The 19,625-nt window shown below is 37.7% G+C and overlaps 1 protein-coding gene across 21 annotated transcripts in view; it reads left to right on the forward strand.

The window, feature by feature from the left end:
* The window catches only part of ERBIN (erbb2 interacting protein), a 124,740-nt gene that overhangs the window by 66,628 nt on the left and 38,487 nt on the right, over positions 1 to 19,625 (forward strand). For 14 of the 21 annotated variants that reach the window (XR_015705249.1, XM_087759876.1, XM_087759880.1 and 11 more), the window contains 4 exons: positions 5,636 to 5,714; positions 6,488 to 6,577; positions 13,056 to 13,112; positions 15,129 to 15,248. Coding sequence is in view for 17 of the 21 variants with exons in the window: in XM_087759876.1 (XP_087616002.1) it covers positions 5,636 to 5,714; positions 6,488 to 6,577; positions 13,056 to 13,112; positions 15,129 to 15,248 (346 nt within the window). In the remaining 4 variants the exon portion in view is untranslated. Of the gene's footprint in view, positions 1 to 5,635; positions 5,715 to 6,487; positions 6,578 to 13,055; positions 13,113 to 13,932; positions 14,130 to 14,806; positions 14,929 to 15,128; positions 15,249 to 15,276; positions 15,642 to 19,625 lie in introns of those variants that run through there. The other 7 variants (XM_087759872.1, XM_087759873.1, XM_087759887.1 and 4 more) reach the window with 4 other exon arrangements.

Consider the following 19,625-nt stretch of genomic DNA (forward strand, 5'->3'; position numbering starts at 1 on the left):
AACAGAGTCTATGTAATCTTTGGGAGCATTGTGGCATATTCTTGAGCTCTGAAAATATTTTGATTGCCATGTTTGATCCATATTGGGTGGAAGGACAGTTGTAGCAGAGGCCTGAGTGGAAGAACAAATACAAGCTGCTTTTTTTATGGTGGAGCTGCTTTCATAGCTGCCTGCCCAGAAGTTGAGACCAGGATGAATAGATTAGCTGATGGAGAATGTACGTAATGAAGGTTGCTTTCATATTCCTGCAAGCTGAGCTTGTATGTTTGCCTCTGTGTCCTCTATACTTGCAAGGGTGCAGAGTGGGACGGGTGCACAGTGGGCTGTAGTTTTGTTTATTCTGCAGCAAGGGAGCTTTTTGGTGTGCCTGCTGTTTGGAGAGAATTTTTTTTTTTTCTCACATTCCCCACAAACTGAGAGATCTAGCTGTAAACTTCTTCCTTTGAGGACATCATCCATATGGCTTCCACAGGTCTTATATGTGTTAGTAATTTTCTTTCTCTGTGCTTTTTAGGAATTGAACAAATTTTTTTATTTGCAAGCCTGTTTAAAATGTTTCTGTGTGAGAAGAGGTGGAACTTGATTTGGAGGCACTGCCACTGCTGTATAGCAGTAATAGTTTCAATAACTGAAGTCATGGCATACTAGTTTTAGTATTTGACTGTAAAGAAAAACACGATTGCATGACTAGAGTATGAACAGCAGAGCAAGCCCCCATCTGCAGTAGAGCTGAAACAGTAGTGTATTGGGGTGTCAGCTCTGGGATCCATTGTAGTGAAGGTCACTGCCAGTGGAGGATGTGACTTGCACAATTTTGAGAATTGTCAGTGTTTCTGAGTGAAAAAATCTTACCTGATGGAGAGAATAAGTTGTCCCAGTTTTCTCTCCTGCTCTGCAAGTTATGCTGACCCTGGTGATAGGGAAGGATTGTGCTATGTAGGGGAGGAGATGAGTGTAACTCCAGATGGTGAGTGGCACCCCAATTATACTTACAATTGCCTTAATCAAGTCTAAACAAAGAGAGGGACATTTGTGCACATTTGCTCTGACGAGCTGTGCCAAAACAATCATTGCTCTGTGGGGAGTTAGAGATCAGGCAAAATTCCGCATTTCAGCTGTGTTATGTGATCCAGAACTGAGGTTGATTACCTCCAGATTTATGGCCACTGACCCGAAATACCTAGATGACCTTTTTGGTATGCCCTTTGGGCATGTACCGCAGCTGGTCTGGGATCCTGATTAAACAGCACTTTCTAGGTTAGGCTGGTTAGCTGGTGAGTTTTTGCCAAGTAGAGTTCTGAGTGATGAATGCTTTCTGCTTTTGGCTTAGTCCAGACAAGAATTTTAGATTCCTCTTCCTTACCTTACTGCCAAATTTTCCTTAACAATCTTCTGGTCATGCTCCACCCCCGCCACCCCTGCTTTTTTTTTTTTTTTTTTAAAGTGTTTTTGGTAGAAACTGGCCAGAGAGTTTAGAAGTGCCTGACATTTGGGAAAATGGGGAGGAAGGAACAGAGAAGTAAATACTAAAAGCTGTTATGTAAATCTCACTTCTGTGGGAAACTAGACTACAAAAAGAACTTTGCTCTCAATTCAGTTTGGATCCAGTAGTTAAAGATTACCAGTGAATTGTATGTCCTCCTGTTGTGCTCTGCGAATGGTCATAGTCCACAAGTGTGATGGTTTGTATTTTTTTGGAAAACAGTCAGTGTGATCTGTAAATAAGCTACAGCACTGAAATGGGTTGGGAGTGATGGTTGTTATTGTATAAAGTAGAAAACAGTATGATGAAGAACCTGTCCATATGATGCTTTTCAAGGAAAGTGGGATAAGGCTGCAACAGACTAGATAACCCCCACGTAATCTGTTGCATTGTCTTCCTCTTCTATAATCCTTGAGTGTCAGTGCATAAAGGAAGCAGTAAAAAAAAAAAAAAAAAAAAGGTATTTGGAAGGAATGTGGATCTCAATTTGCAGTGCTCATTTGATCAGATGCTCATGGAGGGTGGGGGTGTCTATCAAATGGATTAATTAGCACAGCGTTACAAAATGAGTGTGGAAAGACACAGTCACAGAGACCCTCGAGGTTTGCTGAGCTTCCTTAATGGGCAAGAAGATTCAGGACACTAAGGCTAGGTGGAAAGCAGAGAAAGAAGGAACAGAGCCTCTTCAAAAGCGCTCTTTACAGCCCTTTGTCCTTCTCTCATGTTTTTTTCCAGTGTCTCTCTGCCTTCTTACTTACTCTTCTTTCTTACTTGCTTTTTGAATTTGCTTTCTTGGTGGAAGAACTGGAAGAATACTAATCCAGCAGTAACTGCATGTTTCTAGCATGTGGGAGGAATATAGCTGAGGAAAGTGAGTGTCTGAAGGTTGTTGTATAGCCAGTTAGTAAATGCAGCTTCCTATCACATGGTAGAGAAGCAGTCTCCTAGTTTTTTTTCCTCTTCTGAATGTGTACTACAAACATCAGGTGTATTTCATGCTGTCATTCCCAATTTACTGCTCTTTTGAATGATGGCTGCTGTTTATCCATACTGAAGTGTTGAGTGAGGTTGGTAAAGATGGTGTGTGCCATAACAGTCCTGGCTCTAAGAACAAGCAAAATTAAATTTATGGGCTCCTTCATTGTTAGCTTTCTCATATCAGTTGAATTTCTGTTGTTAATTTGTTGTTAAAACTATTGCTGCCTCTTGCCCAAGGCATAGTAAAACAAGAGACTACTGTATCATCCTCCAATTATGTACAAAAGCATGCTGATTTAACATGTCTGTATTTGGATAGCTAATATTTTATTTGGCTGTTCTTTTGAGAGTAAGTTTACATTGACAGTCTCCTCTCTAGCCGATGTGTTGTGTGTTTTCTTTTCTAGGTAGTTATCACAGATTTAAGTCTTCTGTGCTTCAGTGAATTCTTGACACAGGCAGTGGAAACTAATATTAATATTAAAAGCATGAGGTTTAACATGTTGGACCAAGCAATCTTTCGTCCAAGGACCAAGCCAAGGCCAGTAGTGTGACCACCTTTAGAAAAACTAAGCTTAGGGAATCTGTTGGTGTGATTCAAACAGCAAAACTAATGGCACAGAGTGAGTCTCAGACACAACTCTGCCTCCAAGGAAGAGCTTAGCAGTGGTTTACTCTGGTTAATGTAGACACTTATTTTAAGAAGCCAAAGTTGTATCATCAGCAATAAAGAGGTCTTTATGTGCTTTTTAGACAATAGAAGACCACTTCATACAAATCATCCCTAACTTCATCTATCCAGGCCTCTTACGTGCTATATTTTTGTTTGTCTGCCATGACTCAGGATACTGTGTCATGTTAGATGCTTTCCATCTGTATGTTTAGATATTCTTGTTTGGTGAAAGAGGCTTCCTGCTACAACTGGAATTAAGATCATGTATATTTAAATTTCTTGGAAATGCATTTCTCTTTAATGCAAAGATTATAAGACAGCAATAGGTAAGATACATTTCTAGTCTTTCTATGGTAGTTTTCTAATCTTTCTTTAAACCTGTCTTTGGACCTGAAAATATTACTGCTGCTTTCCAGAAATGAAGCTTCATTACATTATAAGTATTACCTTTTTAGTTTTGCTTTTGAACTGTGAGAGTGATAAAGTGAACTGAATCAGTGTCCCCTGTCGTCATCTTCTGCTTTGACTCCACTCTCAGCCCCAGTAAACTACACAGGGCGGAAGCCATATATATATATATATATATATTTACACATGTGTGCATATACATGCATGACAGTAAACCAGAAATGTCAGAAATCTTGGCCTGTATTACAGTTGACAGTTCAATTCCTCCTGGTCCCCTCTGCTTTTATATTTTATTATTCTTGAGTTCAACAAGCTATTTCCCAAAAGGATCCATGATACTTAAAGGTATTTAAACACCTGGATTAACTATGTGGCTTAGTGTGCTTTTCTTACCTTTCACCTCTCAATGACAGAGTACAACACATGGTATGAGTCAAAAGCAATAGTTTCAACCATTTAGTATGACAAACAGGTTCCTGTCAAGAAAGACCTAAAAGTCTACTTTGACAGAAATGGTGTTTCTACTTCAGTTGAATTTATAGAAAAGTCAGCATGGTGACTTTGCCTTTCAACATCATAAATTGACTTAATGTCAAAGTACGTGTTTTGTGACTACTTTTCTTGTCAAGTGGTATTGCCATTTCTTAAGTCCTAATATACCAGGTCAATCTTCTTACTGCACAAACATAGAAAGAACCAAACTCTAAGTGAGCACCAGAAATTGTGTAATTTCTTATGTAAGTAAAAACATTACTTAGCAGTTGGTGCTTTGCCACGTTTTTTCTGCTTTGGTATTCTCAGAACAGATACATGGAGAGACATAACCAAGTCCCACCCTGCAGCTGGACCGTAAGAGAGTTAATGTTGCTTGGAGCTGCATGAAATTTCACAGTCTCAATAGCCTAAAAGCTAGCATCCACAGAGTACAGTTACTCCTTAGTGTTTTCGCTCCCTGGGTTCAGGCTGCCCTTTCCACGCACCTGATAAAGCACTCTAGAAGCAGACACAGTTACATGCATTAATTGAAAGACAAAGAGCAAAGATCTCTGTTACCTGAAAAAAACAGTTGTTTTAAACTAACTTATTTTACTAGTGTATGGGTTTTTCTTGAAAAAAATAGTATATTCTTAATCCAGGTGGAAGGATTGCAGTATGAATGGTTGTTATGCTTAGGACAAGTTTATTTAAAATAAAAACATCTGTCCTATGGTATAAGAACAACGTAGTGATACATTGCAAAAGCAACTGCAGTTCTGATAACCCTGGTTTTATTTGGTTTTACGGTATAGTAAAGATTGAGGTGAAAGTCTTGGCCAGTAGAATGATTCAGTACTGATTTCCTACTGGTATGGTGGATACCTATCTTCTGTTTTCAAGACCTGTTTTATCAGTTCCTGACAAATACAAATTTGGCAGATATGTGGGTTGCAAATTCACTCTGGCATTTCTGGAGATAACCTTGGAAAAAGAGGTTCCTTGTTGTTTTAATTTTCAGACATAACTGTCTCTCCAGCATTTTTGTCCTTCTCTAGTAATAACCTGAAGCTAACAGCAAGCGTATGTCAAATTTTGGGATATCTATTAGAAACTATGAGTGCTGTAAACATACTTTAAGATTTGAAGCCTTACCGTTTCACCTGGATGTGATACAAGCCATGTGTTTGACAAACAGATCCTGTTGGAAACTTTGTTCTACTGTGTCTATGAATGCCTTTTTTTTTTTTTTTTTTTTTTTTTTAAATTGGGACTGAGGGCCTGATCTTAAGTACGTTACAAAGTACAGGTACTTTAATATTTGGTAATGAGCAGTGGGAATTCTTAGTGTACTGTGTCTGTATAATGCTGCTTGGTGAGCTGCCTGCTAAGCTGCAATATGGAATGCTTTGGAAACAGAGTAGTGAAAGAATTGATATTGCGTAGGAGTATTTCTTTAATGAAAACTGTATCGAAAATTAAATATCAGACAGCCAGTCCACTGGTTGCTAAATGAATTGAAGTTTTTACGGCTAGCAGTTTTATGGGCATCATTTTTATGCCTGTGATGGAGTCTAATAATTTAAGACTGTTTCCCTACCTCTCCCTATATCTTGCAGGCATACAGGAGTTTCCAGAAAATATAAAAAACTGTAAAGTCTTGACAGTTGTTGAGGCCAGCGTAAATCCAATTTCAAAGTAAGTTTGTTTTTGTTTTTTATATTTTATATTTTCTGCAAACGCTGCTCAGTCTCAAACTTGCCCCAGGCATGCACCGACCTTTGGAGGCAAGGAGCAGAATTACCTGAGAAGTATCTTAATTAACCTCATTGCACTGTGATACAGTATAGCTATGTCATTAAAGTATTTTGCCCAAGTTAATAGGCTATGTGGGCAATCCTGCATTATACCATGTGGCTTTCTCAGCTTTAAGTCAATTGCTTCTCTGTGAACATAGAAATAAGCAAAGAGTTTTCTTTCATAATAACAATAATTAATTTTACTGTAAAGCCTGTACCACTGTTTTTCAAACTTATGAGTAGATTTCCCTGTCACCTTCAATAGTGACAAAATTAATTTGCCAGAAGTAGCACTGCCAGAGATACAGCCTTTGTTCAACGTAACTCTTCTGGGGAAAAAAGGTGTTACGTAGGTTTTAATTTATCTTATCGTCTCTAATGAATGCCGCCTCCACGTTAGGTGACAGGAGATCACAAATACATAGCAATACTACATTTGTTGTTTGTAGTTTTTATTGCCTGTATATATTGTCCTCAATACTTAAAAATAATTTTGAAACTAATCTTAGAGAACAGGTATCTAGTGCAATTTTGTAGAACTTCTGGTACCACCTTAATTTTAATGTTATCAATATGTAGGACTTCAGTACTATACTGTTGTTTAAGAAAATATGACTTAATGCCCTGGATATAATAGAAACAAAGGCACTACATTATTTCATTTCTATATAGGCTTCCAGATGGATTTTCGCAACTGCTAAACCTGACGCAGCTGTACCTGAATGATGCTTTTCTTGAGTTTTTGCCAGCCAATTTTGGCAGGTAAGTTACATTTGAAACTTAGTATCTACATTTAGTTTTAAATTCATGCAGAGCAGTTTCTGGTGCTTCTAAAGCAAAGTGTGAACTGGAGGAGGGGAAGAAGTGTACATTACCAATCAATGCATGCCACATATTAGTTACAGAAAAAAAACCCAAATCTGTATCACCATTTTTTAATTGGGCTTTTGAAGGACAGACAGAATGCTTATAAACAGTCAAGAAATCAAACTCATTTACATACTTTCTTCTTTTATGACACAAGTCTGGTAAGTACAGGAGACTAGTATTTCTGAAATATGGGTTGTTTATCATTTAGTAATTGGAGTGAAGCAAATAATGACATCTATAATTCCACTTGTCCTCTCCTGGATGCACAGATTCCTTCATGTGCATCTATAGTTCTTGAGTGCCTTGTTGTGAGGAATCTTTATGAAAGACTTAGTATATTTGACGGTGTGCTGACTAAGCAAAATTGTTCCATGTAATAGCTTAAATATAAGACAAATACAAAATCCTTCCCTCTTCAAAATTGATTCAATCTTGGGAGCAAAAGTGAAAGGATAATGTTAAAAGAAAGACTCCTAGATAAGCATAGTTCATCCTGTTCTCCTTATCATGCTGATGTAACCATTTCTGCTTTTTCTCCCCTCTCTTCATTCTTATATTGCTGTCTCTTTTCTTAGATGGTCAATCTCCTACCCCATCCCATGTCCAGCCAGCCTCTCTTTCAGGAAATATAGCTATTAGTTAACCAGGCATATTGCTGGGTGAAAGCAGTTGTCTTAGGCTGTATGGTTATAGTTGGGTCAGCACAGTTTACAAGAGATTAGAAAAGCTGCCAAGCAGAGTGCTGCAAAAGTCTGGCAGATCAGGAGATGTGCAATGAAAGATGAGCACAGGTGCAATCCATTAGTGACCACTAGTTTATTAGTCATCTGTGATTGGAGTTGTTGGCCTATTCTTCTCTGTCCAGTTATTAGTCATTCCCTGATGAACAATTAAAAGCATCAGATCTGTTACACACTCAGCTAATAAAAAAGCTGCTTATGATGCAGGAGCATTAATTATCATGCTTGTTTCTAGTACACAAAGTTTGCGTTTCAAAAGCCTTCATTAACGTTGAAGAAGAAATATCTCGAAGATGCATATTCTTTACCTGTTGGCATTTTAATGATTGCCTATACATTTTTCTGTTCTGTCTTTTAATAGTCTAAAGAAATGGCAAAATTTTCTTAGTAAAAACCAGGCACTACAGATGAAATGGAAGACGTCAGATTGACACAGCTGGTCTTATGAGTAGTTAATCTTACACATAGTTTTAAAAAAAGCCTCTATAATTTTTTCTTCATCACTGTCTGCTTCTATAATACGTAATGGTTAGGGAAATGGTGAATTCATTAATTACTAACAGCTTAAGAATAAATCAGTTACTGAAGGGAACTTGAAAGCCAGTTCTCCAGTGTAGTGTTTCTCTTAATATCTATGAAGAATTCAGCCTGGGTTTTTAAAATATAAACAGTGACTTGCAGCATCCCAGCTTGGAGCTAAGAGAACGAAACTGAAATAAAGACTTCTCTCATCAGCTGTTCTTAAATAAATTCAAAGTATTTATATAAGTTTACCTGCTAATAATGGCATTGCACAGAATAAATCCTAGTCTACAGGAAGATAACTCTTAGATCAAATAAATTACAAAACAATCAATTGGTAGAACATCATTTCAAAGTAAGGTTCAGACCCCTCTGACATTGAGTACTTCTGTTCTGTAAGTGATCAGACTGCTCTGCCACCTCACAACTTCACAGCTAGGTATAAACACTTGCTAGGGCAGACAGTCTTTTAACTTGTACTTCAGAATATGAGAATACTTTTTTTTTAAAACAAACAAACAAACAAGAAAGCTCTGGTAGAAGCTTTTGGGATATTTAGAGCATTATTGGTTATCCCCATAAAGGACAAGTCTTCAGCTTCTTCCAATTTGGTGCATTAATTGTTTTGTATATGACCTTACAGCTATTACTTTTTATTACATGGGAACATGTGAAGTAACTGAGTTCTGTTGCCTGCTCTTACTGGCAACTATAGCCAGCAATGCCTCTTAAAAACAAAGCCAGTGCCATATTAAAGCTAGCAGGGTTTTTATGCTCCGTGTGTCAGGGTCTCCCAGCAGTTCAGGTTAGAAACCTGGTTTCCCACACCAGTTTCTCTCTGACTGTTCATATTCATTTATTCCACAGTTTAATTGCTGTCATCTCTCATGATTGTTATCCCCCACTCTCTCACCTCCTGGTTTTATAGTGTTCTCATGTCCCTTTTTTAGTTTGTTAAACTAAACAAAATTATGTTTCCCTCTGATATGGCAGGTTTACCTTTGTGCCTGATTATATTAATGTATCTTGGAATGAGTTTCAGGTTGAATCCATCTTCTTTTTGACAGAGGATGACGACATATATAGCTATATTTAGAATTCAAATTGAGATCTCTTCCTGGCTTGTACAGTCTCACAATTATCTTCTTGTTTCTCTTGAAAATGTCTGTGGTTACGCTCTAGTGTTTCACTAGCCCTTTTTGCAGCTGCCTGGTGTTGTTCCCAACATGATCGACTAATGCATTGGACAGCTCAGTTAGAAATGGCTGATGACTCTACAAGGAAATCATGACTACTTGACTTGGTGCTATGTCATCTTGTCCCTTGTCTGTTTTTTTCAGTCCTTAAGGTTGTATAGGTTTTTTTCTTACAGTGCCCTAATAATTCACTCTATTGTCTGTGACTGTCTTTTGTGGCATCAGACAACTTAAACATTTTTCCTGTCCTTTAAGATTGCTGTTAAAAAATATTGAACAGGATAGTACCAAAATGGGTCTTCGAGCACCTCGGTCAGTAACATCCAGCCTGATGCTTAGGAAAGAAAACTTTGTGTAATGCAAACTACTTTTAATACATCCATGCAGCATTTTATTACATTTACGTCCATGCTTTATTCTCGCCTTCAAAATTTGTGCTAAAGCTTTGCATACTCTTGAGGTCAAGATTAGCCAATCTTTTTCCCTCTTCTTTATGAGCATTTCATACTTGCTGTCCTTCAGTGATGTTGTACCAGTCCAGCCTGTTAGACTTATTAAAAATCACCAGACTTTTGATGAAATGTGCCAGTTCCTTGGGAATTCTAAGGTGATAAAGTTGGTTTTTTTTCCTCCACTCCCAGATTCTAATTTGAATGCATTAATGTTGGCACAGATCCCAGAGTTAGCCTTTATGCCAGTGCACAGAAACCTGAGAATTACTTATCCTTACCTAAGAAAACCATATCTGTTGTATCTAAATACATCATGTATGTTTACATTTAAATATACAAATATATAAGCAGAGCATTCTAAACTTGAAGCTCACTGCATGCTGATTTTGAAAGAGAGCTTTAAAAGGTAAACATTATTTACTGATAGGTGTTTAAGATAAGCAAGGAGCTTAGCTTCAGTGTCATTCTAAAAACTCTGAGAATGTTGTCTACAATGGGGTATTGCTTCCAGAAACTTCTTACTGCGATGTTGCAATGAATTTAGTTTTAATCTTCTTTCTCAACAATTTGCCAGTAGTATTTGCAGTAGTAGATATTTTTAGTAGTATCTATTTTGGGATGATTTTTTACATAAATGTACAGTGATAATCAAGTTGGGGACTTAATTTAGTTACATGTATGTAATTTGGCTGAAACTTTTGCAGATGCAACCTGCTATAGGATACATATATTTCAGTCCTCTTGCCTTTCTATTTTAGTTACGATTTAAAGAAAATGTATTCTGCATTAGCAAAACTGCAAAGAAGGTGAAAAATAAAGAACATTTCTTTATGAAATATTTTTAGCTTTTCAAGGAATGACTGCTGTTGAACAGAGAGTTTCTAAGTGTACCTGCGAGATATATTTTTTTTACATTTTTTACAGATTGTATAGTTAAAGAAATCAGATTTAGAAAGAATATTGATCCTATCCTGGCAAGATGTTCATGTAGACATTTTGTTTCATTTAAAAGTTGAGCTACATTTTAAAACCAGGCTAAGTTGTTTATATTAAATAACAATAGTGCAACAATAACTTTGTTGAAACTGTTACACCAGGTATACTTAAAGTTGACTAATACTCTGTTATGGCTTTGTGTTTAGGTGATGTGTAAATATTTCTGTGTTTATTGGTTTTTACAGTTGCGAAATGAAATATTTCCATATGCGTATGACAAATCTTTGTAACAGAATGGCATAGGAAATATGTATTCTGCCACTAAGACTTTTCTTTTTCCTTTAGTATAGGTGGACTAGTTCTCTCTCTATTTATTTTCCAAGTGAAACCCTAGTTTTTCAGTTCCATTATAGCAATTGAGATGCTTAGCATTGCTTAGCTGGTTTACACCAGCAATTTAAAGAGCAGCTAGGCTGAGTATTTGATGTGTATTATTATATTAAACTTGATAATAATTGATAATAATTGTATTAAACTTGATTAAATATATATATATGTAATATATAAATGTATTATTATATTAAACTTGATTAAAATATATTATTATATTAAACTTGAATTAACCCTTCCAGTCATAATGGAAGAAGTGACAGCTGCTTCAGTCCAATATTTCTTATCAATTACAGCAAGAAAATTACTAGTTTAGACACAGCCTGTATCTCCCAGCCAGGAGCGTTGAAAATGTCTCCCTAATAGCCTCTATGTAGCTCTACACATAAGAACTTCAATATTTGTCTCTCCAGTTTCTTAGGGTTAGCTGAAGAAAGAGTGGAACGTGAAACAAGGTCACAAAGCTATGAACCTTTCTACCACCAAAGGCAGTCTAAGTTCAGAGAATTGGTTTACTACAAGCTTAGTGCAGTCAGTGCTGGCTAAGGTCAACAAAATGTTGGCATGCATGTCTATAGTTTCGCATATGAATGGAGGTTTGCTTCTACTGCTTTCAGCTGAGAAACTTGACTGAATACTCGTGTTGTGAAGAAAACCTACAGTGTAACTATTTTCCCAGTCATCAAAGCAAAACACCAGCTGGAGCCTAATGCAGTGTTTGGTTGGTCTTGGGTTCAGAAGTCCAAGCCCAAAATGACCATTCAGATCTGAGGGTGCTTAAACAAACAAGTTTTGTTTTGTCACAAATTGGTATCTTAGGATGCAGGTAGGGTAAGAAGGCTAGGAAATCCTTTCCAGGTATGTCCTAGATTGACAGCAGTGATAGTACCATGAACTGGATTTTTATTAGGGTATTCTTTCAGCACTGTCAGAGTGTTGGTTTTACTTTGAGAGGTTGGAGGGGGAGGAGGTTCCCCTGCAGCAGTTGCTACCAGATGGCAAGTACTGCTTGCAATGCTGGGCTCCATTGACCTCTGATCTGTTTCAAGGTGACTGTTATATTCTTAGGTTATTTGTAGGCACGGCAGATTGCTACTTTCAAATGCATCCAAAAATGAGTGAATGTCTAGAGGAAAAATAAATATTGTTTTCAGCTTTCTATTTTTACTTTAAGTATAGTTCTTACTATTTAATCAAAATCAAGGTTTTTGTCTCTGTCCTTACAACATACTCAGTTAAGCATCTTCAGGAAAGACTGGTCTGTTCACTAAGCTCCTTTTTGAGTCAGGGAGCTTAATGCCTTATTTTGTGTCGTATGAGGGCTGTTAGTGGGTCACATGCAGAACTCTTGTCTTTTCAATCCTGTTTGTATTTAAACCAAACTTAGTTTCTGCATTTCATTTAACAAAGAGATAGTCATGTCACTGCTGTCCTGATGCAAAAAATCCACTGGGGATGGTACATTGCTTGAATGTCAAGACTGCTTTGAACTTATCTTGACCAACCAGTTGAGTTTGGGATTTAGAGGTTATTTATCTAGCAACCAAGGATTTATTGAAAGAAAGGTCAAACTGCCTTCTGACAGAAATATCAAAATGGATTAAGAAGCTGACTAGAAAGAGAAAATGGAAGGAAATCCAAGATGAATTTAAAGGTTTTTTTTACCATGTGGAAGATCACAGGTATTCCTCTGATGAGGCTTGTTATATGAAATGTTTTGATACATTGCCAGTATTAGAAATTCGGCATCTTAACTTGTGCGGACCGATCCTACCTTTCTTCTATTACTTACTGTGTACTTCTGTATATGATGATAACATGTACCCATAATGAATCCAATGAAGTGCTTTAAAATCTCTGGGATGAAGGAAAACAAATGTGTTCAAACAGGTGCAGAAAAGCAGGCAAGATCCAGTTTGTTGGCTGCTTTACCAAAACCAAACCCCAATGAATAAATGAATTTAAAATAGCATGCAGATTTATGCACAAAACGTATTTTCATTCTTACAGAAAAAATATTTCGAACTTGTAGATCTTTTTTTTTTTTAAATGCATCAATATAAATGAGTTCAGAGGTTACTTTTGTCATAAAATACAGTATATTGTGATAATTTGATATGCCTTTCTGTTACAGATTAACTAAACTCCAGATATTGGAACTTAGAGAAAACCAGTTAAAAATATTGCCAAAGTAAGTATGGATGCCATTTATTTAAATTACTTTGGAGGGTTTTTTCTGTAGTTCTACTAATAACACAGTGCATATTGAAAAGTAGATCACAGCTTAAAATGTGTAGCTAAGTAACCGGACTAAGCTCTCACAAGGAACTCTCCCTTCGTACTGCTTAAATTATATCTCCCTTCAGACTGACTGGTCTGCCTATTCAGAGGTTTGCCTATTCAAAGATTTTTTTTCCTGTCCCTGTCCAGCTCTGTGGATTTTGGATCCACTTGTTGAGCATTTAAGTCAGCATGTGAGCACTTCAGGATGATCATTCTGAGATGTCTGATGCTTCTTGCATGCAGTACTGTATGGCTGCCCAGATGCCTGTCTGGGTACGGTTCTGATGGCAGAGTGTCTGAGACGTAGGCTGTGGTAATTAAGATCATTATCTCTAAATCAAATGTGGAGTTTGAGATGCTTGCTCAGAATGACTGAGGGAATGTGATTCACATGACTTGAACACATTTTTCAGTTTAATATACTTTGGGGCTGAAATAAGTAACAACACATTGCTGTGTTGCATGGAATCTGTTATGCCGTCCCTGTTCTATAGTGCAACAGACTCATTTAACATAATGACAGCATATTCCTCAGACAGATTTTTGGTAATAGTAAAATAGTTCTGGAAATTATTAAAGCATTTGTTTTAACAGTAAATCCAGTTGCACCTCTCTCAAAATCTGGCGTCTTTCTAAACCCTGCCTTGCAGTTCTCACTCATTTCATCAAATGATCTCAGGCTGATGGTGTTGCAGTTCCTGCTGTTCCTGTGAGCTGGAGCAATGCTCTGAATTTTCTGACTTGGACCCTGGAGGTCTAAGTGCGTTAACAGAGGTATAAAAGGTCAATGAAAAGAGAAACAGAGATACCAAAGATGGGATGTAAATAACCAGCTCTAGAGTCCTGAATGTGTGGTGGTGCGCTGTAAAAGCGGTCCTCCTCTGGCAACAGAAACTGGTGAAGAGAGGCACTGGTTTTGGTGTAGGTAAGATGTTTTGGTGGAGAAGAGGAGGAACTAACAATTGAATATTCAGTCTGTCCAGCTTATATGCCAGCAGGCTTGCACGCAGTAGGCTGAAGTGTGACTTGCAAGCCCTTCAAATACAACCAGTTTTCTTAGTGACTGTAGCTAATTATATGCCTAAGACATGACCAAGGGGTATGTTCCATTGGAATTCCCTTTCTGCGTGCTTAGATACTGTACTGAGGTGTCTGCTATATAAAGATGCCAGAACTCATATCTGGAATGAAATGTATAGCATCAGAAAGTGTGGATTTAAATCTTCCAAGTGTGAAGCATTCTATTCGTTCATGTGATATAAATACTCTCTATCCTCCTCTGCTCTTTCTGTTATCACTAATTTTCAGCAGAAGAAAATCAGAGGACATGTAATTTGGGGTAGTAGCTCTGTAAATTAAGTTACTCCCAACTGAGGAACAGTAGCTATAATTAAAACTTATAGCTGATACAGATTTTGTTTATAAAATTACTCTGACCTTAATTGCCATAATTAACACTAATGAATTACATGCAATATTTTAAAAAGAGTAGTTTACAGAGGTCTTTTGTAGTGATAAGAGACATTTATACAAATGCTGTAATGTGTTTAAGCCAAACACAACTTCTGTTGAAGTTGCTGGGAATTTTTTTGTTGACTTCAGTGTTTTCAGGGTTTCATCCTTGCTGGAAAACTGAACAGCAGCTGTCGTGAAGATGTCCTCTGCAGCAGCTCCATAATGATCTACAGTACATGCTGAGATGACACCTTTATTGTTCTCTTCTGGTACTCCTGTGGCTCAATTAAGGGAGATTAAGCCATTGAGACTACTTTTTTTTTTTTTTTTTTTTTTTTTAATTTAATGGCATTAATGTGCGTTTTGCTACAGTGAGGCACTGGAAACATACATTGTTTATGTAGGATGTACACTGGGGAGAAAAAAATTGTGATGTCCATAGTATGTAACAGGTGAATCTGCCTTTCAGGATAATACAACCATGCAGCTGTTGCCCTGACCTGCACAGGCGTCCATGGCCTGGCTTTAGCTATTACATTAGAACAGAAGCTGATGTGAAACTCGAACTTACACAGTTTTCCAAACCTGAGTATGTGTTTTAAAAGGAACATACTATACAGCTTTAAACCGTGTAGAAAATCTGAAGGATTCTTTTTGAATCATAGAATCATAGAATTGTTAAGGTTGGAGAAGACCCTTAAGATAATCGAGTCCAACCGTTAACCTAACACTGCCAAGTCCACCACTATACCATGTCCTCGAGCACCACATCTATCCGTTCTTTAAATATCTCCAGGGATGGAGACTCAACCACTTCCCTGGGCAGCCTGGTCCAATGCTTGACCACCCTCTCGGTGAAGAAGTTTTTCCTAATATCCAACGTAAACTTCCCCTGCCGCAGCTTGAGGCTGTTTCCTCTTGTCCTATCGCTTGTTACTTGGAAGAAGAGACCGACCCCCACCTCGCTACAACCTCCTTTCAGGTAGTTGTAGAGAGCAATAAGGTCTCCCCTCAGCCTCCTCTTCTCCAGGCTAAACAACCCCAGCTCCCTCAGCCGCTCCTCATAAGACTTGTGCTCTAGACCCTTCACCAACTTCGTTGCCCTCCTCTGGACATGCTCCAGCACCTCGATGTCCTTCTTGCAGTGAGGGGCCCAAAACTGAACACAGTACTCGAGGTGCGGCCTCACCAGTGCTGAGTACAGGGGCATGATCCCTTCCCTAGTCCTGCTGGCCAGGTTATTTCTGATACAAGCCAGGATGCTCTTGGCCTTCTTGGCCACCTGGGCACACTGCTGCCTCATATTCAGCCAGCTGTCGACCAGCACCCCCAGGTCCTTTTCCACCAGACAGTTCTCCAGCCACTCCTCCCCCAGCCTGTAGCATTTCATGGGGTTGTTGTGACCCAAGTGCAGGACCCGGCACTCAGCCTTGTTGAATGTCATACAGTTGGCCCCGGCCCATCGATCCAGCCTGTCCAGGTCCCTCTGCAGGGCCTTCCTACCCTCCAGCAGATCGACACTTCCACCCAGCTTGGTGTCATCTGCAAACTTGCTGAGGGTGCGCTCAATCCGCTCATCCAGATCATCAGTGAAGATATTGAACAGGACCGGCCCCAACACTGAGCCCTGGGGAACACCACTGGTGACCGACCGCCAACTGGATTTGGCTCCATTCACCACCACTCTCTGGGCTCGGCCGTCCAGCCAGTTTTTAACCCAGCGCAGAGTGCACTTATCCAAGCCGTGAGCAGCCAGCTTCTCCAGGAGAATGCTGTGGGAGACAACATTGAAGCTAATACGATGTAGCAGTGCATGCTAATGTTCTTGCTATAGAGTATAACTACCTTTTCTTGTTTCCCTGTGACTCTCACCTTTTTAATATTTTCATACTTACAGCAAATTCTTTCATATTTGTAATGAGAAATGTATTTGGATAAACTTCTGCAAAATCAGGTAGCCCTCTTGCTGAATTAAACATGCACACAATTTTTAGCACTAAAGCATAAAGCACTTGGAATACTGTTAATCAAAATGGGTAATTAATGCCAACACACTAAATCAACGTTGCTTTGTGCCAAATGCATCATTTTGCTTGGAGCTTATCCACAGCCAGAGATTGCAAAGCTGGCAGTATTATAATGCAAACCAGTTCAATGAAAATATTTCTACTGAAAGGAAAGCAAAAATACACAGAGCCTATTTTAGAGTCATTTATCGGATAGGTAGCTGAAAGTTGGGAAAATGGTCCAATGGAAATATAAAAATTTTATTTTCAATTTTTTTAAAGCTTCTGTCTATTGCCTAGTTGTCAATAAAAAGAGTAACCTTTTTAGAAAGAAGCAAGTTATTTCAGAGTGTAATTACAGTGATTCAGGGCCCAATCTTGCTATCACACACACCTCTTAAATTGTACGCTACTTGAAGTAAGCTGTAGTGTTAACCTTCATGAAGCTGACTATTTATTTACAACATCAGAATCTGAGGCATAATTTAGACTACCTGGTCCCTTAGTGTTGGATTGATTTGACAGTAAGTTCAATGATATGAATTAGGAAACAGATTTTTCATTTTATAGAAGGGATTATGTAGCACTGTGGCAAAGACAGAAATAGGTGTAAATAAGTGACGTAGTAAATTTTTGTTTCCAGTCCTGTATTCCTCTTCCTTTAGCATTGAATTTTCCTGTTACTTTAACATTATTGGAAGCTTTGTTTGCATTTTGTCTGGAGATATAGTTGCTCTATAAACAATACAGAAAAGCAAAGAGATATTAGTCATAGAATAGCTGAAAGTGCTATAGATTAGGCAGGCAGTGGGGAAGGGGGGAGGAAAATAACTGAGGCCCTGGTCTTGCAAGCACATTTGTGTATGCTTTACAGTTGAGTGGATGTGTTTGCTAGATCACAGACTTTTTGGCAAAAAAAAAAAGGGGGCCCCAAATCAGTAAAGTTACTTTGCTCTACTGTCAATGTTACATAACATTAATTTTGCAGATGCCTGAGAGAGATTTGCAGATATTTGCTGTAGTTCCAAATGGTTAAAACTGTAACAGGTTTTTGTTTTCCAGTAAGACAGTGAAGATTTAAGGCAAGAATGGGAACTTCGGATTGCCTTAGAGCCATGAAGGAAGTAGCAGTGGGGGAAGGGAAGGGAGCACCTAGATCTTGGATTGGACTGGAGCAGAATTTGTTTATCTAGTGTAATTTGGCAACGGGGAGGAGGGGAGCTTTATTGCTTAGATTCTGTGAATCTTGTGTTAGCTCTGTAAACAGTTTGGCCTCAGAGTTGAATGGTGTGCAGGAGGAAGGAAAAACAATCACTCAGACCTTTGAGTATGTTGGCCTGGGAGATTGAGGGGTTATTTTTTTAGTGTGTGTGTATCATTACCAAACCATTAAAATAAAAGGAGAAGAGTTCATGTTGAACTGGAAGAAAAAAATTCTATTCATTTCAAGCCACAGTAAAAAACCCTGTCTGACTTTGTTTCAATTCAGCCTTATCAAAATTCACTTAAATCAGGTTGAACTTTCTTCATTTTGTTGGTCCTGGTTTTTTTCCTTCACTTTTAAAATTTGTATTTATTTCTAAGCCGAAAATTCAGTTCAAATAAAAATCAAGGCACTGTCTTAAAACTGTTGAAATGAAAGGACTATAAAAATGTTAAAATAAGCCATTTTTTTCAAATAATCATTTAGAGAAACTAATTATCAAGTTCAATCCCACATTGCTGTAAGTCTCCCTTAATCTACTTTTTGAGGCTGAAATTTAGATCATCAGTGAAGTTTTGGACTGCTCTCTCTAGTAGCCCACAGCCCAGCTAACATAGCTTGAAAACATAAGAAATCTAAAACCTTCTTAAATTGAAGCTATCAGTAAAAGTACAATATGGTGTTGCCCATGAAGTTTTGAAAGCTGCAGAATGATATGCTAATCCTTTAAGTGAGTCTTCAGCTGTGCTTCTGGGAGATGCATTGGGGCAAATTTGTTAGCAACATATGGCACTAAAATTGATATTAGCCTGGTCTCATAAAGCTTTCACAAATTCAGGTTATGCAGTATTTCAGTGGGATTCATGTTCGAATTGGAAAATTAATTTTAGCCGTTGGCTTACTGATAATCATCTGGTTCATGAGCTTTGAGAACTGAGAGAAAATGTTTCTCAGATTGTTCTGGAAGTAGCCTTTTCATGTATTTTTTTTCTTTCTCTTCGAGACAGTGGGAATGTGAGTTAAAGGCTTTCCCCTAAAGCTTGTGTATGTTATGTGTGCAGTGCAAAAAATGGCTTCTGCTTTTGTCTTGATCATGTCTTTACCTTCTTATGCTAAATTTGTAGTTTGTCCCCAACGTAATTACTATAATGTAATGAAAATCAAATCTGTAGACAAATGTTGTGTGTAATGCTTTTTGGCAAGTATTTAATGAATAACACTAATAATTACATTAACTTACTTTCAATAAATCAGGCATTTTTCAATAGAATGTAATTTTTTAACTGTATATTCAGAACAACTCTAATAGTGTATTTGAAGAACAACTGAAACTTTGAATAGCTGCATAGAGCATCTTGTACTCATGCAGATGTTTTTTAAAGATATTAGTGTTCATACATATATTCTGGTAATATAAAAGACTTTACCATTTGGAAGCTCTTACATACAGTTTTTCCAGAATTTTATAGTATGTAAATACTTATGGTTTATATTTGAAAGTTTTAGATATTATTAATGGTTCTACGGAAATATATTATTAAATAAATACAGAACATAATGTCATATGAGGGATGCACAGCCCCTTTGAAAATATTTTTTGGTAGTACTGCTGTTGACTGGAGTACCAGTCATGTAGACCACCATGTGCAGTGGTAGATAATCTCTGTGGGGTCCCCAGAGTAAACTTTATATGGAGGAAGAATTTTCCAAAACATAGCTTGAAATAATGGATTTTACTTTATTTCAGTCATTGATT

Source organism: Nipponia nippon, unplaced genomic scaffold, assembly GCF_047370975.1.
Source record: "Nipponia nippon isolate SJK-2023a ecotype South Korea unplaced genomic scaffold, ASM4737097v1 scaffold_20, whole genome shotgun sequence".
Taxonomy (NCBI): Eukaryota; Metazoa; Chordata; class Aves; order Pelecaniformes; family Threskiornithidae; genus Nipponia; species Nipponia nippon.